This window comes from Idiotropiscis lumnitzeri, chromosome 9 (assembly GCF_059441095.1).
Source record: "Idiotropiscis lumnitzeri isolate Australia: NSW breed Sydney's pygmy pipehorse chromosome 9, RoL_Ilum_1.0, whole genome shotgun sequence".
Taxonomy (NCBI): Eukaryota; Metazoa; Chordata; class Actinopteri; order Syngnathiformes; family Syngnathidae; genus Idiotropiscis; species Idiotropiscis lumnitzeri.
In genome coordinates, this window is record NC_142399.1 from 7,200,265 (window position 1) to 7,227,363 (window position 27,099).

The 27,099-nt window shown below is 41.5% G+C and overlaps 3 protein-coding genes across 5 annotated transcripts; 2 read left to right on the plus strand and 1 right to left on the minus strand.

Annotated features, from left to right (window-relative positions):
• Positions 1–302: 302 nt before the first annotated feature.
• ppp4r3b (protein phosphatase 4, regulatory subunit 3B) lies at positions 303–8,305 on the plus strand. 3 transcript variants are annotated; one of them, XM_088304271.1, is made up of 16 exons: positions 304–889; positions 1,249–1,304; positions 2,300–2,398; positions 2,564–3,187; positions 4,422–4,499; positions 4,696–4,812; positions 4,891–5,007; positions 5,100–5,231; positions 5,350–5,452; positions 5,534–5,575; positions 5,729–5,887; positions 5,966–6,135; positions 6,222–6,361; positions 6,481–6,635; positions 6,699–6,826; positions 7,345–8,305. In XM_088304271.1, exons 1-16 carry the CDS (start codon positions 748–750, stop codon positions 7,453–7,455), a joined length of 2,373 nt encoding a protein of 790 aa, XP_088160397.1. In that variant the 5' UTR covers positions 304–747; the 3' UTR covers positions 7,456–8,305. The 3 variants fall into 3 exon arrangements, with proteins under 3 accessions (XP_088160395.1, XP_088160397.1, XP_088160396.1); XM_088304270.1 differs by having other exon boundaries at positions 305–889; positions 6,696–6,826; XM_088304269.1 differs by having other exon boundaries at positions 303–889; positions 5,350–5,575; positions 6,696–6,826.
• Positions 8,306–8,804: 499 nt separating this feature from the next.
• On the minus strand, positions 8,805–18,716 carry cfap36 (cilia and flagella associated protein 36). The gene is made up of 11 exons (XM_088304274.1): positions 18,342–18,716; positions 17,252–17,316; positions 16,717–16,818; positions 16,524–16,638; positions 16,154–16,241; positions 12,922–13,030; positions 12,486–12,560; positions 11,322–11,430; positions 11,144–11,262; positions 10,413–10,580; positions 8,805–10,347 (listed from the first exon to the last, which is right to left on the minus strand). The coding sequence occupies exons 1-11, from the start codon at positions 18,445–18,447 to the stop codon at positions 10,267–10,269; spliced, it is 1,137 nt and encodes a 378-aa protein (XP_088160400.1). The 5' UTR covers positions 18,448–18,716; the 3' UTR covers positions 8,805–10,266.
• Positions 18,717–19,730: 1,014 nt separating this feature from the next.
• Positions 19,731–25,825, plus strand: scdb (stearoyl-CoA desaturase b). Its single transcript, XM_088305271.1, has 6 exons — positions 19,731–19,847; positions 19,937–20,184; positions 21,865–21,995; positions 22,124–22,329; positions 23,008–23,240; positions 24,512–25,825. Exons 2-6 carry the CDS (start codon positions 19,983–19,985, stop codon positions 24,709–24,711), a joined length of 972 nt encoding a protein of 323 aa, XP_088161397.1. The 5' UTR covers positions 19,731–19,847; positions 19,937–19,982; the 3' UTR covers positions 24,712–25,825.
• Positions 25,826–27,099: the final 1,274 nt, after the last annotated feature.

A 27,099-nucleotide genomic window follows, 5' to 3' on the forward strand; every position in this document is an offset into this window, starting at 1 on the left:
TGATTTTAGAATCTTAATTGACATAAGGAAAACAAAGGGTATTTTCACCAGAAAGTTTTGGTTTTATAATCTGAGATGCAGTTTCATTTTTTGTGTTTGTTTTTAATTATTGCGTTAGTTTTTGTTAACAATGATACACTTGTTTACATTCTATTTATGATATAAAGTTCAACAATACAGAGTGCTATTTTTCCTCAAGAAATAAAATATATATTGTTTTTTTGGGGGGGGGCGAATGGATGAAAGCCATTTCCATTCATTTTCGACGAGGAAAGAAGAAATGTTGGTTTAAAAGTTTTTAATCTTCAATTTAATATTTTATTCCATTCATTTGATTAAGAGTAAGGGGAAAACAAATATTAAGTGGCGTCAGTGGACTTTATTCCTTTAGCGGCAGCCTCAAATTGTGTGACTGATAGAAAAAAAAAAAACAAGATCGGATTACAAGATGGCGCCCCGTGGACGTTAGCGAGGAGGCCGCCGGAGTTGTGTTGTGTTTCCCCCCCCTTTCAACTCCTCCCCTCCTTCAAACTAGGGGGGCTTACCTTTCGACTTGTGCCCCGTGAGGATGCCGACGAAGTAGAAGTCGCCGCCGTCGGTACTTTTCGTGCCCCCCGCTTGGCTCGTCCGTCCCATGTAACATGCGGGCGCCAACAAAGTTGTCAGGCTAGCGAGGAAAACATCAAGGCGCCTCGCTTCGCTTGTTAGCATCCAGCTAGCCTAGCCTGCTAGCCCCCCCAGTTCAACATGTCGGACACTCGGCGGCGGGTGAAAGTTTATACGCTTAATGAAGACCGCCAGTGGGACGACCGGGGCACCGGGCATGTTTCGTCGACGTTTGTGGAACAGCTCAAGGGAATATCTTTACTTGTTCGGGCTGAATCTGACGGTGAGTCGCCCCCCCCCACACCACCACCGCCACCACGGTTGTAGAAGCATAGCCACGCTAGCATTCGACGTGTTCTCAGTAGCATGGAGGGGGGGGGGTCCTCGAGTCGCCTTTTTGTTTTTTGTTTTTTTTAACAGAATAACCCCCCCCACGCCATTTACACTATTGCTGATATTCAATGTGGTTTATATTGAAACACGCTTGTCGTGAAACACGTCCACTCTCCTTTTGTCCTATGCTAAGTCTCACATTGTGTCCTCTTCCAATCATAAAAGAGGCTCAGCCATCGTAAAAGTCCTCAAAGTGTGTTTTTACCCACAAGTCACGTTATAACATTCGTTTTGTGCATCTAATTTAAGGGTCACTACTATTGGAGTCGAAGATAAGCCCCAACACTGCATATCAGAAACAACAGGTAAGTGTAGTTGCAGCTTGGAACAGCCACAAAGGCAATTAAAAACACACGTGCTGTGTGTTTTTGTCCTCTTTCATTTATTATTAACTGCATTTGGCTGGGCTCAACTCTGTATTTAATGACAATGTTGAGCCGCAAGCAGTTAATTTCTAATTACAGTAAACCCTGCAGGGGTAAGGGAGCGAGTTCTGCCAGCATAGTTAAAGATGCCCCGTAAACATAGTTATGATTTACTGTTGGAATGATTTCAAGCCAAAATATACTCCAAACTGTGCCCGCAAGTTAACCCTGAAAATAAATATTTTACATTCGTATGTCACAAATGACACTACAATTGAGTTGATTTCAAGTAGACACACTCACATTCAAAAGGTTTTTATTTTCCAGAAATTAGATAAAAAAGACAAAACTTTGCGCCGTTGATGTGACCTATGACCTCTGCAAAACATTAAAAAATATATCTTGCCAAGCAGGGAAGAAATCATCAGATAATGTTGTTTTACAAGTCTGCACACTCTCATAACTGAACATTGATGCCTTCAGAATTAAATTTCATACTATTGTTAAATATGTGTTAACATGTCTGCACCATTAATAGTGCTTCCAGTTCACACAAATTAAACTTAAGATGTTCTATTTGGCTTTTCCTGTCATTGTTCTGCTTTTTAGCGGACGCCTCACTTACAAGTGCTCCCACGACTGGTATTTTGAATTGTTCAGATTGACACTTTCGTGCCATATTTTCTCGACTTGATGGTGACTGTCTTCACCGTTTAATGCCTTGGAAATTCTCTTGTAGCACCCATCTTGTTTTTTTTTGTCTCCATTGAGTCATTGTCAATTTCACATGCAATGATCAGCTGTCTTGTTAAATATTTAGCCGTGTATGCAATACATTACAACTTTATTTATATAGCGCGTTTCACAACAGCTGCATTTTTTTAGTTATATAATTTGTGTTCCTTGATTGAACATTTTCCTCCATATTTGTGCAGGACACGCTGATCGTCTGGTCTGAGGCGGATAATTATGACCTGGCTCTGAGTTTTCAGGAGAAAGCAGGCTGCGATGAGATCTGGGAGAAGATTTGCCAGGTAAGCTGGAGTCTGGTGGGAATTTCATTTATTTGTAAAACAAAGTACCGCTGTATTTAGTTTTACTATTATCACTGAATTAAGGGCACCCATAACTACAAAGTCGGTCGGCTATGATGGAAACAAGTTTCTCACCCCAGCTCGAACCGATCCATCTTCATGTAGGTGCAAGGGAAGGACCCGGCGCTGGACATCACCCAGGACCCCATCGATGAGTCAGAGGAGGACCGTTTCGAGGAGATCCCCGAGACGAGCCACCTGGTGGAGCTCCCGCCCTGCGAGCTCAGCCACCTGGAGGAGATCGCCGACCTGGTGACGTCAGTGCTGTCTTCGCCCATCCGGCGGGAAAAACTGGCCTTGGCCCTCATGAGCGAGGACTACCTCAAGAAACTGCTGGGCCTCTTCCGAGTATGCGAGGACCTGGACAACCGGGAGGGCCTGCACCACCTGTACGAGATTGTACGCGGCGTCCTCTTCCTCAATAAGGCCGCCCTCTTCGAGGTGATGTTCTCCGACGACTGCATCATGGACGTGGTGGGCTGCCTGGAGTACGACCCGGCGCTGGTCCAGCCCAAGCGCCACCGCGAGTTCTTGACTAAGACGGCCAAGTTCAAGGAGGTGATCCCCATCACGGACTCTGAGCTTAGACAGAAGATCCACCAAACGTACCGCGTGCAGTACATCCAAGACATCATCCTACCCACGCCGTCCGTCTTTGAGGACAACTTCCTCTCCACGCTCAACTCATTCATCTTCTTCAACAAGGTGGAGATTGTCAGTATGTTGCAGGTATGAACCAGTTCTTTCATGAACATAATACAACAACTCGATACAACCTATGAAGACAGATAATATACTCGCATGGACAAAATTGTTGGTACCCCTCTGTCAATGGAAAAAAAAACAAAAGTGGTCACAGAAATAAGTTGAATCTTACAAAAGTAATAGTAAATTATAATTTCATGAGAATGTACCTATACAATCCAGTGTTGCTTTTGAATTGTGGTTAACAGAAATATTTAAAAAGAAAATGAGGCAGTAACTGAAATCTAATGGGGTTTTTTTGTTACTTAAATGAGACTTGTGCACTTCTCAGCTGGTATTGTGGCCCCTTTCTGCTTCCGTTGTCTGTCAAGCCGGAGGGCGCGTTCTGCTTCTTCCAATGATGTTCAATAGGATTTAGATTAGGGCTCATAAAAGACCAATTTGGAATAGTGCAGGGTTTTTACATCTGTAATACAATTTTTTTTTGTAAAATGTTTTGCTTGGAATAATTTTTTTTTCTCTTGTAAAAATGATTTGCCAAAGCAGATAATGTAAAAATTACTTGTCGGGACCATCTTTTCTGTCTGGAAATCCAGACTCATTCGCTGGTGGGTAGTTGCATCGAAGGCATTTCTGAGGCGGGGCAAACCTGAGCAGACAGCGAAATGAATCAGTCGGCGAAGAGCGGACATGACAACAGGTGGGAAAAAAAAAAGAAAGAAATGCGATCGTCGTCTCTCCCACCCTCCGTTTTGAATGTTATGAGGATGGACTTTGGGGCTGAAAAGTGACTTTGCCCATAACGGATGTGTCACTGCCTGTAAACAAATCTGTTTGGATTATTTGTTTTGAAGGTCTTGTTCTCTAGACTCGCTTTCTTAGTGGGTGTTGCTTGCCAGGCTAGGGAGGACCCACTGTAATGGCTTTTTTTTGTTAGTAAACGTGAAGTAATTTTATTTTTTTTGAAAATGATGACTATTGTTTGCTGTCTTAACGAATTATAGTTAATTGTTGCATTTTTGGGGTCATTTGATACATTGTGAAAATGTGTTTTATTTTTGTTTGGTATTTTTGCGCTGAAAGTGTTTATTGCGTATTGGAGAGCCTGTTTACAAAAATACCAACATGCAAACTAGTTTGCATTGCGATGTAAAAATGCGTCATCGCCACTTTTTCCATTGCTCAACTCCGATGCCGTAACTTGAATGTATTGTAATTTGGAAGTCATGAACGTCATTTTCTTTTCTGTTTGCCACAGGAGGATGAGAAGTTCCTCACCGAGGTTTTCGCACAGCTCACGGACGAAGGCACAGAGGACAGTAAAAGGCGAGAACTTGTGAGTCCCACAAAGCTGTTTTGATTGACTTCATTTATCTCAGTTAGGTTGTGCCATAATAATCACTGCACTGCTATTTCCATATCATTTCCCCCTATTTTTTTTTTTAGTCCTTTAGACCTTGCCTAACAAGCAGCAGTTCGGCAAATTGTGTGCGATAACCAACAAAAACGTTGTTTATTCTCTTTCTCCTCAGGTAAACTTTGTCAAGGAGTTCTGCGCTTTCTCGCAGACGTTGCAGCCCCAAAACAAGGACGCTTTCTTCAAGACAGTGGCCAATCTTGGCATCTTGCCCGCGCTGGAAATAGTCATGGTAAGCAAGTGCGACGCTAATGGGAGGAGTGTGGGAATGGATGCTGATATTAAAAAAATAAAACGTTCCCCCTCTCAGGGAATGGATGACCTGCAGGTGAGGGCGGCAGCTACGGACATCTTCTCTTACCTGGTGGAATTCAGCCCCTCTATGGTCCGAGAGTTTGTCATGCAGGAACTACAACAGACCGACGATGTAAGCGTCTAACAAGAAATAGTTCATAAAATTGACTTGTGTATAACGAATATGCAAATGTCAGTCTTGTGACTTTACGGTTGTGATTCCAGGATGTGCTGCTCATCAACGTGGTGATCAAGCAGATGATCTGCGACTCAGACCCCGAGTTGGGCGGCGCCGTCCAGCTGATGGGGCTGCTCAGGACGCTCATCGACCCCGAGAACATGCTGGCCTCCACCAATGTGAGCGCAACCTCCACCCGCGAAACCATAAGTGGAGTGCAAAATGTTCAAATTCACTTTGATTGATTCCATTGTGTGTGATCTGTAACATCCCCTCATTTCTCATCGCTTCCTACAGAAAACAGAGAAGACCGAGTTCCTGAGTTTCTTTTACAAGTATTGCATGCAAGTTTTAACAGCCCCTCTGCTGGCCAACACGACGCATGACAAAAACTCAAAAGGTGAGCTGGCTGTCAACCTCTTACTGGAATCATCAACACGCACGGCAAAAAGAGGTTCTGACTTGCTCTTCTCGTCAAAAGATTTACAAGAGGCCACCATCAAGATCAACCCAGTGTGTCCCGGTGAGAACGGTTATTAACGGTTTTGTCAGACGTCACTGAAATGTTGATGAAACAGAACATTTTTCTGATTGGTTATGTTATTTTAATTCCTGTTACTCCATTTTTTTTAATGGAAAATTTATTAATTTTTTTTTTAATTCCCTCCCTCTATAGATAACTTTCAGACGGCCCAACTGCTGGCTCTGATCCTGGAGCTGCTTACCTTCTGCGTGGAACACCACACGTATCACATCAAGACCTACATCATGAACAAAGACCTGCTGCGGCGGGTGCTGGTGCTCATGAACTCCAAGCACACCTTCCTCGCTCTCTGTAAGCACGCACGCACACAAAAATAAGCACGCGCGCAGCACGATTCGCCTACCAAGTTGTTTCTGCGTGCACCCCAAGGCGCGCTCCGTTTCATGCGGCGCATCATCGGCCTGAGGGACGAGTACTACAACCGCTACATCATCAAAGGGAACCTGTTTGAGCCGGTCATCAACGCGCTGCTCGACAACGGCACGCGATACAACCTCCTCAACTCGGCCATCATCGAGCTCTTTGAGTTCATCAAAGTGGTGCGTTGCGGGTGAAAAGCGCGCCAAAAAGCAGAAAAAAAAAGTGGTGACATGTTGGAAAGTTGGTGTCACGTCTTACGTTGCAGGAGGACGTCAAGTCCCTCACCGCGCACATTGTGGATAACTTCTACAAAGCACTTGAGCCCATCGAGTACGTGCAGACCTTCAAGGGCCTGAAGGGACGATACGAGCAGGAAAAAGACCGACAGAGTCAGAAACTCACCAGGTTAGCACACAAAGTCACTTTTGTGGCAAAATGTCTTTGAGTTTTGGACATTTAAGAGGAGTTTTTAGGCGGTAGCTGAATAACCTACTGCGGCCCTCATTTCAATGCATTTTTTTCAGATACCGGCGAGAGGCCCGCTCATTGGACGAGGATGAAGAGCTGTGGTTCAACGAGGACGAAGACGAAGACGACGACGAGGCTGAGGCGGTGGAGAAGAGCCGTATGGAAGATGACTACTCGGACGGCTACGGCAAGTACATGGAGGCCAAAAAAGGTAAAGGATTTTAAAACCACTCTGCCATCCAAGTTGAGCTAACGCCGCCCTTCGTCTTAGCAGGCGCAGCTAACGGCGCTAACAACGGCAAAGCCGCAGCGTTGCCTCCCACCTCGCCGCCCGCCACGCCCAACAACAACCCCACGTCGTCGGTCAAGACGGTCGCACTTCCCGCCTCGCCGGTAGTCAAGGTAAGAATAAACATTTCAATAAAAGGGGTTGACCGCGCTAGACTTTGGTGAAGCGTGTTTTTCCAGACTTAAATTTTGATTCTCAGATATTTTCCGTAAAGAAATTTGATGAACACTTCTTTGCTGCAGCGCCAAGTAAATTGGCACTGTCTTTTGGAAATATTGGCTCCGCTAACTCTTCCACTGAGTTCCTTTGTTGCCAAATGCATAGCAACATAAAAATGATTAAGCTCTTGCAGTTTCTTAGAAGGAATTAGTTGTAGTTGAGTGGTAGAGGTTAGTTTAAAAAAAATAAATAAAATTGGCTCTCGCTCGATGTGTCACCCGTTCATAGTTGCACTCCGATTCGGGCCATGTTGTTCAAGGGAGAGGCTCTTTAAACAAGGAAAGGTGCAAAAAAACAAAAAAAAAAACACTGTGACAAGTTCAGATTAGTCGCCCTACTTTTAGGCTTGAATCCACCGGTGTGAGACAGAATTAATGTGGTGCCGGTTGTGATCCGATGTCTTGTCTGTCAGACCCCTCTGGTGGGTTTGGTGGACTACCCCGACGACGAGGATGAAGAGGAGGAAGACGAAGAGGAGGAAGAAGAGCAATCCCCCAGGAAGCGTCCGCGTCTCAGCTCTTAACATCCCTCAAGTCTGCCACCGTCTCCCTTACCGCCTCGCACGGAATTCGATGGACAATATCCCTCGTCTCCGGACCCTCACTAACCTTTAACATTCTCCTTCCTCCTCTTCATCATGATCATCGTCATCATCAAAGTGCCAAGGCCCTTCCCTGTCTCGGCTTTGTTGCTATAGCAACAGAAGCGTCGACGTGCTGCAGAAGCCCGAAGGGACGCGCCTCACTGATTCACAAAATGGCGGCCGCCGGCGGATGAACTGTACCACAGGCCAGTCAGGCTAGCAGGACTAGCCCCCCCCCCCTCCGCCCCAAAACACACCGTTCCCCTTGTAGTTGTTAGGACGCTTGACTGGCCGTTCGCGGAAAGCTCTGAACACAAGCACAGGAAAGGGACACACGCAACCGAGGAGCCCAGATGACTTTCAAAAAGTACTGTACAGATTTTTTTTTTTCTTTCCACCCTTCTGTTTTATCAATGCCTCCTCCCACCCCACTCCCCATTTTAATAAGGGGACAACGACAGTCACCCACTCAGTGTTTGTTTTTTTTGGGTGGTGTCGCTGTTCTCAGTTTTGGTCGTGTTAATTTGATTCAATGTAAATGCTGGTTTAAAAAAAAAGAAAAGAGAGTGAGTGAGAAAATCACATTAAAACTGCAGTAAATTTGTTTGTTTTTTTGCAGCAAACATTTGGGAATGTGTTTGAGTTGTGTATTTTTAGGAAGCTAATGCTGCTAAATCTGCATTTTGTTGTTCCAGGGGAATTAATTTCAAAGCAACTGTTGATTCCTTTGATCACTTTGTAGCTCGAAATGAATTTCAATCTCATTTGATACACATTTTTATACAAATGACACCACTGAATGGACTCTTATTTATGTTATCGAAGGTATGTTTTTCCTGCACACTTGGGAAGTAAGTAAAGGAGTGGGGGGAAAAAGCCATCTTAAAACGTTTTACCAGTGGCGTGTTGTGCATTTCAGAACTGGGCCTTCAGTAGGGAAATTTAAGTGACCTAATTCCTCCTGCTTAATACCACCACCTTGCAATTTTTACAAAATCAGATCCAAGAATGCAATATAAGGCCACTCTCCAGGCCTTTTAAAGCAACACGCATTCATAGTCGCAGATACTACTGTGAGGATAGCGACGCCCAAGGGACCAAAAATAATAGCTTTATGTATTTTTTTTTCTATCATGCATAAAAGTTTCACATAGTACTTAAATATGTGGTTGCCCAGATATTCGTGCGTGAATAACTTAATTGCCTAGCTCCACATTTCACCCCCACACCCTGGAATCTCTGGTCCCCCTTCCGTGGTGGAACCAAAGAAAAGGCACAACATGACACAGCCCATTTTACAAAAGGTGATTTATTCATTCCAGAGCATAGTAGATCGAGTATTGCATGAGTACGCCACTGACTCCCATTCTGCACAAAAAGGTACATGTAAAAGCACTAGCTCATGACAACAAAAATAGGACACTGTAAACATCAACTGATGGAATGTGATGCCCACGCAGTGTTGCATTATGGGATGGAAGCTCTACATGCAGTTTTACACAATGCAGATTTTGATGTGATTATAACGTAACATTCAGGTCCATGTTGTCTAAAGAGCAAAGGGTGGAAAACATGCGCTTAAACACACACTTTGACATCTTTTTGTACAATAGGCTGTAACCGCTTTCACAATGGCCCCTCTTAGCCGCCAGCGTATACTGGCTTTGACTTGGCTCGTCACTAAGTGTCCTTGCAAATTGGCATATTTTTTAGTCTATATCCTGGGGCTGCACAATATATATCGAAAAAAATATCACCATTGCCGTAATAGCACGTGTAATAAGCGTATTGCAAAGATGTATTGAAAAATGAATTGAGAAAGAGAGAATACATTGAGCCCTCTTATTTTGCCGCTTGAAAAAAATTAATTTAATTCATTACAGAATACAGATTTCAGTTCTTTAGGTCCATTATATATCGTAGTATCCCTATCGCAAAAGTCAACAACCATATTGCATGTTTTTCCAATATGCAGCTCTATAGCATACCATATTTTACGGACTATAAGACACTCGCGAATAATCCGCATCAACTGTTTTTCGATGGGAGAAAAAAAAAAAAAAAGATATAGAAGCCGCACCAGGCTATAAGCCGCAGTTTTCTATGTTGGAAAAAATTTGTTGTTTACTGCATGTACAGAACAATTTTGTACTGTGAATGCACATAAAGGTACATAAACAGATTGTTAAAACGTGGCCATGAGAAATAAAAAAGATTTAGCCTATTTTCCGAATTATAGAGCGCCCCCTACCGGTGAAAGAGAAAAATCAACAGAAAAGTCGCACCGTTGAATTAGCCGCATGGTTCAAAATCTAGCAAAAAAGTAGCGGCTTATAGTCCGGAAAATACGGTTGATATTTTGCAACATTAACACACTCAACTATAATTTTGAATTTCAAACAGCCTTTAGAATATTTACAACCACAAGCTTCTTCCCTGACAAATATTTTTATGGTTCACAAAAAAATAAAATAAAAATATAGCACAGAATACTGGATGTGGAGCCAGGCTTAATTGGCATTTGAGCTGGCGTTTTACCAGCTCGTCAACTGTCACCACTGCATATAATCATCTGAATGCGCTAAGCCGTAACGGCCAGGCGACTAAATCACGGCTCTACCGTCAAAAGCGTCTTCTCTCATCTGGGAAAATCTCTGTGAGGCGCCTGCGTCTAACGGGAGAACAAAGGTGAACATTCCCACTTATCCGAAAATAAATACACGCGATTAAAATTCATATTCCACACGGAGCTCATTTCTTGATGACTTCCTCCTTCAGCTTGTCGGCCAGGTGTTTTCTCTTCTGCAGCTTCTTGCGCTCTTCCGGTGAAATCTGGCAGAAGAAAAAGCGAGCGTCAAAGTCAGCGGCGCCCGGCGGAGTGTCTGATAGGAACTCACCGAGGTTGGAGGTGGCGCGGGCGAGGAGGGAGAGCAAGGTGCCTCCTGTTGGGGCGCGGGGGTCTGCTTGGCGGTCCGGTCCTTCTTGAGCGCGTGCAGCTTGTCACGCTGCTCGCGCAAGTAGGATGCCCTCTGCTGGAGACGCTCTTGCTGAGATGCCGACAGCTCCTGTGAGGAAAAGAGCACTTCGGAATCGGTGGCTTGGACAGAAGTTGTCTCAGGTACAGGTGGCAGGTGTCTTCTCGGAATATTAGGTGCACTTACACAAGAGTTGTATTAAATGGGCCGTCTATAAATGTAATTTTAACGTTGATTGTAACTGTGTCATACTCACGGAGAGAATATTTTTAGGTGGTTACCCAAGTACTTTGTAATCCCCCCCCCTTTTTTTTTACAGATTTGGTTTGAAAAAAAAAGACAAAATAAAAGTTTTTAAACTGAAAGACAGTATTTTTTTGCATCGAGCTTTAATTTAAAAAATGCTTTAGTGTAGTGTGTTTTCTCAAACAAACAAAAAACCAATTTTGTTGTTTCTTGAAAAAGCACAAATTTTTTTACTTTTTTCTTTAATCCCTCAAATACCCCTATTTTTACAGATTTGGTTTAAAAAAAAAGTTCTTTAACTTAACTTGCATCCAGCTTTTATTTTTTAAAAGAAATGTGCCAAATTCTCACATTTGTTCGTTTTTTTTTTATTTTTTTTTTAAATATAGCTAATGCTGCTGACTCACAGTGTAAGGCTGAGCGAAGCCGGCTTCCCTGTGCGCTTCCTCCAGCCAGGATTGCTCGGCGCTGACGGGCGCTTTCACAGGCGGCAGGACTCGAGACTCCACGCTGGCACTGACGCCACCTGCGCACGCGGTGCCTCACATGAATACATATTTCATGAGTGTAAAGTGCAATTGTTACCAGATGTGCGTGTCGACGATGAAGAAGAGGAGCTGCTTTTTTCGACATGCTTTGCATGTGCTGTGACCGCCAACTTGCTCTCGGCGTTTTGGGATGTTTTGCCATTGACCTGCGCGGACAAGACAAACATAGAGTATAGTGTCATTGTAGTTAAAAAAAAAAAGTTTTATTCCTGTTTATTTATTTATTTATTTTTTAAACTAAGTGTGTGTACAGTAATCCCTTGTTTTTCTAGGTTAATTGGGACCAGAACCACCTGGGGAAAAAATGAAAAACCTCAAAGTAGTGGCTGATTTTATTTTTAATTTTTATTATTATTTAGTTATTTTTATTGGATTTACGCCTCTTGTATGCAGTTGTGACACCCCCAACATGGTTCCTAACCTTCAAAATATTGAACTTAAAATATATCAAAACTAGTATTTTTTAAAATATATTTAAAGGGAAAACAATCTTTGTATAGATGAAAAAAAATACATTTTTGATCTTTGTCACTTCATTTACTGAAAGACTTGTTACATTTTCATGTAGAAAAAAAATGTTTTTAGTAGAATGACATCACCTGCTCAGTTGTTGGAAGATTTGTCGTTTTTTTTTCCCTCCCATTTTTTACGGGGGGAACGACAGTTTTGTGAGTTAGTTTTTTTATTCTATAATAAAAATAAGAGTAAAAATAGTAATTCTTCTAGTTTGTAATCTTTCTTATTAGTGTGGTGGTTCTCAAAGTGTTGTACAAGTACTGGGCTCCCTCTGGTGGTACAGAGTTGAATCACTCTCCAAGTACAGTTCAGTTATATTTAACTTAACGTCAATGTTTGCATTTACATGAACAAGAACAGTTTATTTTTTTCGTTTATTTTTTTAAACTTTTATTTTGATGCAAATCTTTAACTTTTCAGTGCAATACATTTTTAAATTTTTTTATTATTTTTATTTTATTTTATTTTCCTATATTTATGTACAATGTTAATGTGCAAACTGTGCATGATGTGAGAGTGACTGATTATGAAATTGACTTTTTTAGGGATGTCTCGTTTTTTATGAAAACTTCCGACGTTATTTAATGTCAACGTCGCTCACAGTACACAGCTACTTTTTTTTTTTTTTTAATAGGGGCATCAGAGTCAAAACTTGAAGAAGCACTGTTGATTTTAAGTTGCCAACCTGATAGAACTGCGCGTCTGCACTCTTCCCATTCATCGTTTGTGCTCGGGGGGCATTTGTTGCGCTGGTGTCAGCCTGGAAGTAAAAAAAACAAATAAATAAATGAATAATCCAATCCGGCAGCAGTGGCAAGTGGTAGTGATGGTGAGATGAAGCTTGACACATTGAGGCCCCCCTGGCACTACCAAGTGGACATAAAGTATATCGACACGCAAGAACGGGGTTTTCCTGTGCAAAATTTTGATTTAGGATTGTACTCATTATGACATGAAATTGACATGGAAAGGGTGGAGGAAAATGCAGTAATTGAGTTTCTATTGTTGTGGATAACAAACGTACTCACAAAAAGTTTTATCTCATTCATTTTTATTCAGGTTTTTTTCATTACAAAAGTAACTAAGTATTTTTTCTCGATAATTTGAGGTTGGCGTTTGACCTTGACAGTGGCGCCATCTTGTGCTTCACCGCCGGACGTCGAACATGCGCGCTCCTCGTCCAGCAGCAACCGCCACGACATTTCCTCATCGTATTCTTCTTTGGACTTTCTGTCGGAAGATGAACAAGGAGGTTAACTCACAACAGCCTTGTCGGATGAAAAAAATAAAATCAAATCAAAAAGGAAAAAAAGTCACTTGTTTTTGTCATAGGTTTTTCCTTCAGCAGAAGAATAAAATGCTTTTTGTCAGTTTTTGACTGGGGAACGGGTTTTAAAGTATGGATTTAAACTAGATTTGATGTTACCAATTGGGGTTCTAAGGTAGGGTTAAGGTTTCAAAGAAGGGAATAAAATAGGGTGAGGGATTGGTAGGGTTTCAAAGCAGGTTTATAAAACTAGTGTTAGAGTTTCGTAGTAAGGTTTTGAACTAGGGTTAGTGTTTCGAAGTAAGTTCAGGTTTTCAAACTAGGGTTAGGGTTTCGAAGTAGGGTTTCAAGTAGGGTTAGGGTTTTGAAGTAGGGTTTCAAAGTAGGGTTAGGGTTTGAAGTAGGGTTTCGAAGTAGGGTTTCAAAGTAGGGTTAAGGTTTGAAGTAGGGTTTCGAAGTAGGGTTTCAAAGTAGGGTTAAGGTTTGAAGTAGGGTTTCAAACTAGGGTTAGGGTTTCGAATTAGGGTTTCGAAGTAGGGTTAGGGTTTTGATTTAGGGTTTCAAACAAGGGTCAGGGTTTCAAAGTAGGGTTTCAAAAAAGGTTTAGGGTTTCGAAAAAAGGGTTTCAAGTAGGGTTAGGGTTTCGAAGTAGGGTTTCGAAGTAGGGTTTCAAAGTAGGGTTAGGGTTTTGAAGTAGGGTTTCAAAGTAGGGTTAGGGTTTGAAGTAGGGTTTCGAAGTAGGGTTTCAAAGTAGGGTTAAGGTTTGAAGTAGGGTTTCGAAGTAGGGTTTCAAAGTAGGGTTAAGGTTTGAAGTAGGGTTTCAAACTAGGGTTAGGGTTTCGAATTAGGGTTTCGAAGTAGGGTTAGGGTTTTGATTTAGGGTTTCAAACAAGGGTCAGGGTTTCAAAGTAGGGTTTCAAAAAAGGTTTAGGGTTTCGAAAAAAGGGTTTCAAGTAGGGTTAGGGTTTCGAAGTAGGGTTTCGAAGTAGGGTTTCAAAGTAGGGTTAGGGTTTGAAGTAGGGTTTCGAAGTAGGGTTTCAAAGTAGGGTTAGGGTTTGAAGTAGGGTTTCGAAGTAGGGTTTCGAAGTAGGGTTTCAAAGTAGGGTTAAGGTTTGAAGTAGGGTTTCAAACTAGGGTTAGGGTTTCGAATTAGGGTTTCGAAGTAGGGTTAGGGTTTTGATTTAGGGTTTCAAACAAGGGTCAGGGTTTCAAAGTAGGGTTTCAAACTAGGGTTAGGGTTTCGAAGTAGGGTTTCAAGTAGGGTTAGGGTTTCGAAGTAGGGTTTCAATGTAGGGTTAGGGTTTGAAGTAGGGTTTCGAAGTAGGGTTTCAAAGTAGTGTTAGGGTTTGAAGTAGGGTTTCGAAGTAGGGTTTCGAAGTAGGGTTTCAAAGTAGGGTTAAGGTTTGAAGTAGGGTTTCGAAGTAGGGTTTCAAAGTAGGGTTAGGGTTTGAAGTAGGGTTTCGAAGTAGGGTTTCAAAGTAGGGTTAGGGTTTGAAGTAGGGTTTCAAAGTAGGGTTAGGGTTTGAAGTAGGGTTTCGAAGTAGGGTTTCGAAGTAGGGTTTCAAAGTAGGGTTAAGGTTTGAAGTAGGGTTTCAAACTAGGGTTAGGGTTTCGAATTAGGGTTTCGAAGTAGGGTTAGAGTTTTGATTTAGGGTTTCAAACAAGGGTCAGGGTTTCAAAGTAGGGTTTCAAAAAAGGTTTAGGGTTTCGAAAAAGGGTTTCAAACTAGGGTTAGGGTTTCGAAGTAGGGTTTCAAGTAGGGTTAGGGTTTCAAAGTAGGGTTTCGAAGTAGGGTTTCAAAGTAGGGTTAGGGTTTGAAGTAGGGTTTCGAAGTAGGGTTTCAAAGTAGGGTTAGGGTTTGAAGTAGGGTTTCGAAGTAGGGTTTCAAAGTAGGGTTAGGGTTTGAAGTAGGGTTTCGAAGTAGGGTTTCAAAGTAGGGTTAGGGTTTGAAGTAGGGTTTCGAAGTAGGGTTTCGAAGTAGGGTTCCAAAGTAGGGTTAAGGTTTGAAGTAGGGTTTCAAACTAGGGTTAGGGTTTCGAATTAGGGTTTCGAAGTAGGGTTAGGGTTTTGATTTAGGGTTTCAAACAAGGGTCAGGGTTTCAAAGTAGGGTTTCAAAAAAGGTTTAGGGTTTCAAAAAAGGGTTTCAAAGTAGGGTTAGGGTTTGAAGTAGGGTTTCGAAGTAGGGTTTCAAAGTAGGGTTAGGGTTTGAAGTAGGGTTTCAAAGTAGGGTTTCAAAGTAGGGTTAAGGTTTGAAGTAGGGTTTCAAACTAGGGTTAGGGTTTCGAATTAGGGTTTCGAAGTAGGGTTAGGGTTTTGATTTAGGGTTTCAAACAAGGGTCAGGGTTTCAAAGTAGGGTTTCAAAAAAGGTTTAGGGTTTCGAAAAAAGGGTTTCAAACTAGGGTTAGGGTTTCGAAGTAGGGTTTTGAACTAGGATTAGTGTTTCGAAGTAGGGTTTTGAACTAGGGTTAGGGTTTCAAACTAGGGTCAGGGTTTCGAAGTAGGGTTTCAAACTAGGGTTAGGGTTTTGAAGTAGGAGTTTAAACTCGGGTTAAGGTTTTGAAGTAGGGTTTTAAGATAGGGACACAGTTTCAAAGTAAGGTTTTCAAGTATGGTTTTGCTGGACATTCTTCATTTTCTCCTGTATTGAAAGTGATTCCACCCCACATAAGATGGCTTTCTCCATCCAATGACTGATGGGGACATTTTGGATTTGGGGAGCCTCCAAGTGGGCATCTTACAAGCATCCAGATTGGACAAAGTGGATAAAAATAGTCATTCTTCCCCAGCAGCGGCTTGCTACTGGTGTCAATGGCTCCGACTGAAATTAGCCTGAGCCTAAGAAGCTTAAGGTGGACTTTTCTCTTCTGGGTCAGGATGCCGCTCACTAAATCCAATCAGGAGGGCAGGCCAGCACTGTGGCCGACTTAGACGAGATCATTGCACTTGTATAAATATGTATCATCATTTAGCACAACATCTGTTCATTTAGGCAATACTCATATGTGTTGTAATTGATATTCCTCGTACCTGTTTGAAAAAGTTAAAGCACACTCGTGGAGTTATTATTACTAAATGAAAGCGTACTTGAGGACCTCCTGCAGGATCTTCATCTCTTGCTGCTGCAGCTCCGTCATTACGTCGTCACCGTCCGTCAAGCAATCGGGAAGCGCCCCTGCGTGATGGAGTGGTGTGTTAGTTTAGCAGTCAGGTTTGCGCTCTCTGTGTATGTTTATGTGCATGTTTTTGTTTTGTTTTGGGGGTTTTTTTGCATGGAAAGAAGAGTGGTGGAGGGCTTCAACCTAGAAATCACGATAAACCCAAGTAATGTTTATTAATTTTAATTCTTTCCAACGAGCTCATGTATTTTCTTAACACTGTTTTGGTTTCAACGAACTGTCACTGGCTCAAAAAGTACGTTATGTGTGTTGCTTAAAGTGTGCAACACCAAACTTACCGTTCCTCTCTTTGATGACGCGGAGTGCCTGAAGCTGCAGCTCCATGTTCTTCTGGACCATTAGCGAACGAAAAATTTGGAAGTCATCCGTGGCCAGGACTGGTTGGAACACAGACTGAAGCGAAACGACGAAAGAAAAATTGTACTTTTTCGCGTTTGTGTGATGTTTATAGGTCTTGGTAGTTTGGCATACCTGCACCGTTTTGGACTTGGCAAAAGGGGAGGTGCACGCATCTAAAAATTGCTGCTCGTTTATGCCCACCTCCTGCATATAATTCTCCAATAGCTTCTCAACCTGAACAACCAAGAGCAGAAAAAAAAACAAAAACAAAACGTTGGGATAGTGTAGAAAACATTTTACTTTGTAATTTGATTCGTAGTTTAAGACATTTAGATCAGTTTTATTCATATGTTGATTCACTATGCACAGTGACCTTTACTGATTTAATTTTTATCATTTGGGTAATAGTTACCTTTTTTCATTTACTCTTGAAAATGTTAACTTAAAAAAAAAAACTATTTAAAAACAAATTTGCCAAACCATGTGTTTAAGGTATATAGGAAAGTATTATTTATATAAACATAACACAGTATTTCATTTATTTCAAGTATTATCATTAACATACATTTTTTTATACATTATTTTGTTTGGTTTTATTTGAGTTTATTTAAAAGAATTTAACAGGCATTTCTATATCTGTTAGCATGTGAAAAACAGCTGTACTCACCAACTTTTTATACTGCTGATGGATTTCCGTGTACGCTAACTTATTTTCATCTTCATCGTCAAACACTGAAATGTAACAAACGTAGATTAGTCAAAGAAGGGTGTCCAAATTCACAATTTATTCAACTTGTTTTGTTAAAAGAAAAAGGTTTCATTTAGCATATCTAGTAAGTGGGCTAACGACTGCGTTGTAATTGGAACAATTGAGTGTGAGATTTAACACTTACATCTTTTTGGTAGCAAAGGAAAAATGTAAAATAATTAGAAAGTTTTCAACGACAACATTAATTGGCGCAAGATGTGTATGTTGATACAGAACATATTGTTAGCATTAGCTTTAGCCATTGAGCAAACGTGGATGCTAGCGGATGCTGTGGCTACTGATGCTTTATTTTTATTTATTTTTAACTTTTTTGCAACATTTCTCTTTGGGAAAACATCAAATATTTTCAAGAATTTTAATTACGAGACAATTTGGGTTTCTTTTTGAGAACGTCTTAAGTGATTTTTTGTTAATTGTTCATATGATGTGCATTTGGTTGTGTGAAACACTTTGGGATAACATGTTGGCCAGTCACAATAATCGATTTATAGCTTGATAAAAAGACCATTTTTTATATATATATATATATATATATATATAAATTTATCTTGATCAGTCATCAATCCGAGCAGCATATGTCTGACTTCCCACCTTTGTCTAATGCAGCATTAAAGTGAAATCTGGGCTTTTCTTTCATGACTTCGGGGGGAAAAAATGCTTAAAAAATGGTTAGCAATAGCTTAAACCAAATGGAGGTAGTTGCTAAAGACGCATGAGTCATCCTAATTTTAACTGTTAATTGTTACATTTAATTACTCTTATACCGTTATTGGTTTAGTAAAAATTTAGTCAATTATTATTTTACATGTTGAATTACAATGCTGATTACACACAATTTATAATGTCAGCAGTAATTCAGATAAACATCGCCCCCACGCGTAAAAGTAGCTTTACCCATCGGATCCACAATGGCGGCCAGTGGAGCTGCTAACATAAACAAAGCCCAGAAGATGAGCCTCATGTGTCTTTAGCCGTGGGAAAAAGTCACCTGTGCATTTGTGCTCCATGAAATCTGTGACGGGGATGACCCACTCGGGACTTCCCAGGTAGCCCACGATGCTCTCCACCACCCACTCGCTGTCGTCCTCGGCCATGTTAGCTCCAAAAGTCAGCGGTGGCTACGGCGGCTGCTGGCCCAAGACGAGCGACGCTCCTCCGGGCTTCTACGCGTCCAAGCTTCGCTCCGGTACGGACGCACGTTACCGGCAGATGCACAGATTTGTGATGATTGTTGTGCTCCATAAACAGCCTCCCATTGCACGAGTATCCATTCGCAGCCAGGGGGTGGGGGGGGGCTGGGTTTTTTTGTTTTGTCCACCAGGAGCAGGGAAAGATTGCTGCGCACTCGTGGAGTGCAGGGTGGTGACGCCTGATGGTTGCCACAGAAACAGTGACGTCACCGCGGCTTCCCAAGCCTCTTGACACTTCTACTCACTTTTTATGAAAGTGAAGGATTTTTTCCTGTATTTTTGTTGTTATTAAGTGCTCCAAAATAGAGTTTTAGTTTTTAAGATTTTTTTGGTTTATATATAAAAAAATTTATATTTAAACGCCGACAAGTGTAATGGTTGCCACTCATTTTTTGTGAGGCAACCAGAAATGTTTTACTAATGAACAACGATTTAACTGGAAAGGTGGCTTTATTTACACAAACTGCAGGCAATTGTTATTTAACTCATAATTTTTCTTTCTTTTCAAAAAATAATATTATTACTGAGTCTTGAGTCAGATGTTGAATAGAGTTAAGATTCTGCTCCTGGTCTTTGAATTATTGATTATAGGGATGGGCGACGTCCCATCGATGTTGGGCCGATACCCAGTGCATTTTTGTGTATTGTTACCCTTATCTACAACCTATATCAGCACCTGCCCTCTATATTGTTGTCACTGTCCAAAAGGTTCTAAATAAACTATGAACTATTTTTTAAACTCTTCAGTACGTCCATATATCTCCTCCAAAAACTGAAGTCGTAATGAGTGAAGGATGCTGCTTTCAGCATTATGTTTGAAATATGAGCTTTGAGTGTCATCAGTAGGTTGCACTAAAGAGACTGGAAGAGGCACAGAACGGCGACTTCGGAAAAATATAAGAATAAAAAACAGTCTTGTTTAATACCACTAAATTGTGCAAAATAAAAACACGTGGACAACTCAAATAAATACCTCTCTCACCTCGCTGTCATCCAGCAGGGGGAGCCAGACTTCCTCTGCTCAAACAGCCATTCATATTTATTCCTGTTTAATGGAACTCACGACACGTTTTTTATAAGAACACCACACATTCTTCACGTTCAAGACCAATATGTAGAATTCTTGTTGACACTTCAAAATCTAAAGTAGACTCGCACACGCACTCAACACCAGATAAGCAAAGAGCCAATAGGACATTCGGAACTACACGCACACACACACGCGCACACACTGCATAATAAGGAGGACGTCATTCATTGACACGCGTCGTTTCCACTCTGGACCTCCACTGAATCTCTGCACGGTGAGCACAGACACGCGCACCCACGCACGCACGCACGCAAAAAGCCAACTCTTCCTGTAAATGTAACTCAAACTTTGATCTCTCTGCAGGTGCGCGTGCTTTGCCAACTGTCGTTCGCGGGACTCCTGCAGCCAAATGCCCGAGAACAGCCCTCATGGCAAGAGCACAGGCACGTCGACGGAGGATGTGTTTGACGGCACCTGCGCGGAGAAAGTAGGTCCAAGACCCCCCAGGGTGCTGGTGTGGAGGAACATCTGGCTCATGGTGATGCTGCACGCCGGCGCTCTCTACGGAGTCTTTCTCATACCGGCCGCTTGTGCACTCACGCTCGGCTGGAGTAAGTAGCACGATTACATGTTGCATTGACATTTCGGGTGGCAAAAGTACGCACACCCTGAGAAGTACAGAGACTCGTGGGAAGTAGCACACTTGAAAGGTTTGAGGACATTGGATTTGTGTGATTAAAAATAAATGATAGTTTTATTTATTGCCTTGACATTAGCATGTGCTTGTCACTGATGGAACATTAATTTCCCCAACGTGGGACATCAGCACATTATACACACACGCACACACACACGCGCAGACACTCACAAATATACAAAACCAAACGATTTATTTAAAGTATTTTTTAAACGGGAAAAATGAGCGATTTTATTGGGAATATTTGTAGAAATGTACAATCACCGTATGGATGGATATTCAGTTACATTTTTCATCATTTGGTTTTATTGCCCTAACATCGGACACGTACAAAAAAATCGATTTTAAAGAGTCATGTTAGTTTGCAAAACCAAGTGTTCATTTGACTGTTAGTGTATGATCCAGTGTTATATTACGATAATTCTTTTTTTCAATTATTCAGGATGTCCACTCAATTGCCGTTCATTTTCATTTATTCCAATGAACAAATTTCCCAATTTCCAAGGTGAAACTCCCAATATAATATTTCCAAAATGGTTCAGTTCATGAGAAATTTCCACTTGTTTCCAACTCGTGTATTGAACCATCATTTGTTTTTCTGGTGACCTCTGCCAAGGATGCAACTATGTATTTGATTGCGTTTTTAACTTTGTAGCATATCCAGGCTTTATCACGGAAGAAGTGATATGCTTCATTTATCTGGTATAGCTGGAAAGCACTTTGTAAAGCACATTAAAGCCGCGTAATGTTTGGCACGCCAGTGGAATATTTAAACACACCTCAATTTATTAAAACACCTTGTAAATATATTTACAAATGCTGCTGTCGACCACAGCCCACGCCCAGACACTCACACTAGATCCCACCTCTTAAAGGCAGGTTGAGGGAATGTGTTTTAATAAACAAATACAAAATGAAAACACTCGCAAGGAGCTGCTGAAGATCGCCACTCATGCTCAGACACGCTCACCAAACTAATTGACTCCACTTCCCGCTGGCACTCACTTGGCCACGCTGCTTTAAGACACGCAACCAACACACGGATACTACAGTAATTCCATTATTTGAAAATAGTTTACATATTGACACTCTTGATATGTTTTAGTGTATTTTATACAATACAATGCTGTTTTTTTTTTAAAAAAAATGATAGGTGTTTTGGGGGAGCTGGAATGGATTTATGACAATGGAATTCATTTCAATGCAGAAAATTGTCCCCATGTTTCCAATCATTTTTTTTACGACACAATCATTCGAATTTTCAGCCTGTGTAGCAGCCGATCGGTGCATTTCACAAATTCCTGAACAGTCTTTACTTTGTCTGCAGTCCCCCCCCCCCACCTCCTCCCTCGTGTCTTCGCAATGCTGGGCTGCATATTATTTCACAGTGGAAGACAAAGCACAATCAGCACTCCCATAGACATTCCATTGTGGACCGCGTGGCACCACAACACAATTCGTCTTTGGCTGTCAGAAGGCCCCTGTATGCTTGTGCCCAAGGCGCGCAGACAACAACAAACTGCACACCTGACCTAACACCCAGTTCCAATGTTGGTCACCATAGTGACACTTTTGTCATTTCTCTTTCCGCCAGCTGCCGTGTGCTTCTTCTTCAGCGCCCTGGGTGTGACAGCGGGTGCGCACAGATTATGGAGTCATAGATCCTACAAGGCGTCACCGGCCCTCAGGGTCTTCTTGGCTCTTGCCAACTCAATGGCTTTTCAGGTACAAGACTTTCACACAAAGTGATGCAAAATTGCAAAAAGATGTTGGAGAAAAAATACTTTAATTTCATAGGTCTGTTGGTGATATTTGCGCTCTGGATTTAAAATGCTTTCGGTTGTCACGTGCAGAATGACATTTACGAGTGGGCGAGGGACCACCGCGTCCATCACAAGTATTCGGAGACGGACGCCGACCCGCACAACGCCAAGCGAGGCTTCTTCTTCTCGCACATCGGCTGGCTGCTGGTTCGCAAGCACCCGGACGTCGTGGAGAAAGGCCGAAAACTGGAGCTGTCCGACCTGAAGGCCGATAGAGTGGTCATGATCCAAAGACGGTAAGGAGAAAACACTCTGGACACTTTGGGGTTCACCTGTGAATTTTTCTTTTGTCCATGTGCAGTTGCAAAAATTAGTTCCAGCTGTTGTGGGCCCAAATGAATCCTAAAATTAGTGATGGGTAAATGGAGCTTCAAATCTGCTTCATGAACCAGTTGTAGTATTTTTGGACTCCTCTAGATGGCACTGTCTGTACAATATTGGGTTGAAAGCGCAATGAATTGTCATTTTTATTCCCTTTATTTAAATCAACAGTGCCATCTAGTGGACTCAAATATACAGCAGCTGGTTCATGAAGCAAATTTGAAGCTTTATTTTCCCATTACTAGCCTAAAATACATTAAGATGTCATGTTTTTAAATTTAATTTATATTCATTAAGTTGACTTATTTTTCTTAGTGGAGATTTTTACTTGAACGTGTACAAGTGGTTAAAACAATCAAATCATATTTATTAAAATAATTTTAAGACCTTATGTATGCGTAAAAATATCTATATCAGTGCCAGTAAAAGTTTTGCTCACACAGAATATTATCATGCAAATGATTGAAGGTGTTTGGCAGCTGCTGTTTTCTCCCTAGCAACAACCCGTCATTTAATTTTTGAGTTACTTGAGCATTCATCAACATCATATTTGCTGTGTTTTATAGAGCACATCGTGTGTTTTTTTATTTCAGGCACTACAAGCTTTCTGTGTTGATCTTGTGCATCCTGGTACCCATGTTGGTGCCGTGGTACTTTTGGGGCGAGTCCCTCCTGGTGGGCTACTTCCTGCCTGTGTTGCTGAGGTACACCATCGGGCTCAACGCCACCTGGCTGGTCAACAGCGCCGCGCACATGTGGGGCAACAGGCCGTACGACCACACCATCAACCCCAGGGAGAACAGGATTGTCGCCTTCAGCGCCATAGGTAGGACACCTCATTGACCACATTCTCATACAGTGCATTGGTGTCTTGATACTCGGATTGTGAAGATAATTCTATTTAATCGTGTCATTACTGTATTTTTTTTTTTAAATGAAGTACAACATTATAGAGTGCATTTATTTCCTTTTTAAAATTGTTGATGTTATTTCACGGGGAGGCCAAAACGGATTAATTACATTTCCATCCATTAGAATGTGGAACCATGATTTGAGTTACACAGGTCATCCCGCCTGTCAGGACTTGTTTTGATAGTCGAAGCTGCCTGAAAACATTTTTTGCTCAGACCAACTGACATCATCGAGGGCCAGCGCTCTCGCCCTGTGAAGAAGAATTTAATATCCGATTGGTTAAAGATCATGGGTCAGCGCAACTGATTCGGAAGGCCCTCGGCGGATTTGACTGATACGGCAACATCGAACACAACCGAGCCGGATGCGGTGCAGCCAAGGGAAACACTATATCATGACGAGAATAAACTGTTTAGAATAAATGATTACAATTTCAAGCAACAGATATTCTAATGTAGGGTGTAAACAAAGATCATAGCTTCCGATAGCGTTTTTGGCCAGCAGAGAAACACACACAAAATGTGCACGAGGCTTTTTAGTAGCAAATGGAAGTCAAATGAAAATGTTGCCTTCTTGCCACACCTTTCCATAAATAAAGTGTCACCTCAGCTTGCCCGATTGCGTATTGTTATTTTAGCAGGTTCAACCTCAGCTGCACGTTAAATATTTCACTGAACGAGCCGTCCTGTTCAGGACGCCTTAGTAACTTAGTGACATTGGTGAACGGTCACAACTCCTCAGAGAACTGCACGGATAACTTGATTTATAATAAACACAGAGGCTAAATGCAAATTTGATTGATTGATTTAATTGTTGAATGTAGTCGTTTTCTTGTAGAAATGGCAAAAAAATAAATTTGAACATTTTAATTTTGTGTTTATATGTAAACATATGTCAACATGTATGTTTTTTTTTCTAACATCTAATGGAACATACAATATGCATTGTGTGTTAGCATTAAGCTAGCCAACTTTTGTGTCAGACAAAGAATGGTAAATGGTTAGCTGGGCAGTCCGCCCTCCATTTTTGAGGCGAGGGTCGAGGGCAAAACGGTAGAGAGATCCCGGCCAGAGGGCAGGGGACTGACTGGCAAAAAAGGGTCAAGTGCCCAGCTCAAACTGCTCCTTGTTGTGAATATCCGATTCATGAGTCAGCATAACTCATTTTTTTCTGTTCCATTGCCAGGGGAAGGCTTCCACAACTACCACCACACATTCCCCTTCGACTACGCCACCAGCGAATTCGGCTGCAGGCTCAACCTCACCACCGCTTTCATCGACCTCATGTGCTTCTTGCGTCTGGCCGGCGAGCGCAGGGCGGCGTCCAAGGAGATGATAGCGGCCCGGGTGCAGCGGACAGGCGATGGCAGCGCTAAAAGTGGCTGAGCCAGAACATAGCGTACGCAATATGATGATGATGATGATTATTAGGTGACACATAGGCAGTAAGTTTTCGCCCAAATACCTGATTGACAACAAAAGGGAGGATAATGGGGGGGTTTCATCGTGATTAATTTTTGCCCTTTTCCACTGCACGGTACTGATTTACTATTGACACTTACACATGTATGTTCATACCATACATATACAAAAAACTCGTGTGTGAGGTTCCTAAACTTGCTCAAACATCCACTGTGTTGGCAGTTCTCTCACTCGTATTCAATGTGAAAGGCTGAGATTCGCCGCCTAATCTATGTCTTCTATTTAAAAGCTATGCTGATTTAAAATCCAAAGCGATGGCACGCTACCAACTACGGGGATCTGTAAATCATTACAGTGGTTAACAAACCTGAATTTCACCGACCAGCTGGGTGAGAAAGGGTCCTGCTTCCAAGCCTACCCGCTGAAAAATGACTAACTCAGTGCTGCTCCGATTGTTGTGGCGCAACGTGGTACTACAACACTGAAGGCAAACAACTCTAAATTCTGAAATGCTTGAATGTTGTAAAAACATCGGAAACATTGATTGCGTGTATATAAATACATTCATGTTAGAATGTCTTGTCAAAAACAATAGCCTCACTAAACTCCAGCACAACCTGCAGTGTTTAGGATTAACATTTCATAGTCATTTAAACCAACTGGCTTCCTATTTGTCATCTTTTGGGCTAATCTGAACTCAATGCCTTGTGTGCATTGTGGTCGGACGTTTGGAGTCAATGAGTTTTTTTTCTGTACAACCTTTCCCTTATATATTTATGCTGTCATTTTTGATTTGGAGATAAAGGTTCGCCCTCAGATAAGAACGTCAGTCAGAAACGCGCTGCACGAAAACATCTCGAAGTCACGTGTTGCGAGTTTATTATGCCTAAGGGTGATCAACTAATATAAACAGAAGCACAAAATATCCAAAAAGTGTGGTATCATTGTTGCTTTTTTGTATCTATTTTGAAATGACTAATACATTATAGTTTGGCATTTTTTACAGTGTTAACTGATTAAAAAATGACAGAACTTTTCAAAGAATGTCTTTCACAATAAACACAATTTTATACCTAAATTACTGTTGCTTTTTATTTTGTTACATTGCGTTTCACACGTTATAATTTCCCTCAGCGGAAATTCACGTAAAAAACGAAAATTACCTCATTATATTATAAAATCATCTGTTCACAATTGTCACAGTATATGAGTGTTATTTTGCTTTGACAGCTGTTAAAAAGTGAGAAAAGTATTTTTTCTTTTTAAAAAATGTAGCGCCAAACTTTTGAAAAGTACTCTGAAAGTCAATTTTCACGCGAATAAAACATAACATATTTTGTTGAATTGTCCAACTTCAAATTTAAAAAAAATATATATATATTAGTGTTGTACATTTTAACAGTTAATTGAATTTGATATTAGGTCATGGAAAAGAGTGGAACATATGCATATGCATACATTATGATGCAGAATTTCGACACATGACGCACACAGACTCACGCACTTTGTGGATTTTTTTTGCAGCCTTGCAGTATGTCTTTGTGGGACATCTTGTACGTAAATTAAGTGTCCCGTACTCAACCTTGTGATTGTCATCGGGTTTACTCCTGTCTGTCGCACGCACACGCAAAAGAAATTGTGCGCACATGCGTCACTATCTCACTGCGCATTTTTCAGATAGCGACGCACGCCGTCTCGTTTGTTGGACATTCCTTGATTGACACATGGCTGCGGCGCAGCCGTGTGTCACCGTTGGTCGTCAAAGCAGTTGCTAACTAAACAAGTCCCCTTTCAACACGGTGGAATCAGATATAAAGTGACAAAAGACCCGAGAAAAAAATATGCATGGGAGGCCTATGGAGCCCTGCAATAGTGCCCTCTGCTGGAGAAATGGGGCATTTACCGGCACAAACCTCATTGTATTAGCTTAGGAACAAGTCTACTGCCGTCCACAGTGGACACGTGGAGAAGAATAAGAAAACAAAAAACAAACGTTTACTTAATTTTATCGTCGATCATATTTACGGGAATGCAATAGGTGCCTCGTGACAAATAAAATATCTTATAAAGTGTGCTGGTAAAATGGACAAATCAATTTGGTTTATTAACGTTTTATCGTGGACACAACAAAATACGCTGATATAAATGGTCCGTTTATTGCTCTCTAATTCTGGAATGACGCCCAACGGAAAAAATACTCAAGTACTGATAAATCCACTTAAGTACAGTAATGAATTATTTGTAGGATTCCAAGAAAGGATCCTCAAATAGTAATGAAAACAAATACTGTGTATAATATATATATTATCATTATTATTATTTACATTTACTCCGGTGTACCTAATAAAGTGG

What these genes read in the sequence shown, in the direction of transcription:
- ppp4r3b (XM_088304269.1), top strand. Translation starts at nt 748, where the DNA reads ATGTCGGACACTCGGCGGCGGGTGAAAGTTTATACGCTTAATGAAGAC. An exon ending in CCGCGCTGGAAATAGTCATG is followed by an intron (nt 4,813 to 4,890) that starts GTAAGCAAGTGC and finishes TCCCCCTCTCAG; the next exon opens with GGAATGGATGACCTGCAGGT. An exon ending in CCGCCTCGCCGGTAGTCAAG is followed by an intron (nt 6,827 to 7,344) that starts GTAAGAATAAAC and finishes CTTGTCTGTCAG; the next exon opens with ACCCCTCTGGTGGGTTTGGT.
- cfap36 (XM_088304274.1), bottom strand. Translation starts at nt 18,447, where the DNA reads ATGGCCGAGGACGACAGCGAGTGGGTGGTGGAGAGCATCGTGGGCTAC. An exon ending in ATCCTGCAGGAGGTCCTCAA is followed by an intron (nt 13,031 to 16,153) that starts GTACGCTTTCAT and finishes ATCTTCCGACAG; the next exon opens with AAAGTCCAAAGAAGAATACG. An exon ending in AAGATGGCGCCACTGTCAAG is followed by an intron (nt 12,561 to 12,921) that starts GTCAAACGCCAA and finishes TTTTACTTCCAG; the next exon opens with GCTGACACCAGCGCAACAAA.
- scdb (XM_088305271.1), top strand. Translation starts at nt 19,983, where the DNA reads ATGCCCGAGAACAGCCCTCATGGCAAGAGCACAGGCACGTCGACGGAG. An exon ending in GTGGTCATGATCCAAAGACG is followed by an intron (nt 22,330 to 23,007) that starts GTAAGGAGAAAA and finishes TTTTTATTTCAG; the next exon opens with GCACTACAAGCTTTCTGTGT. An exon ending in TGTCGCCTTCAGCGCCATAG is followed by an intron (nt 23,241 to 24,511) that starts GTAGGACACCTC and finishes TTCCATTGCCAG; the next exon opens with GGGAAGGCTTCCACAACTAC.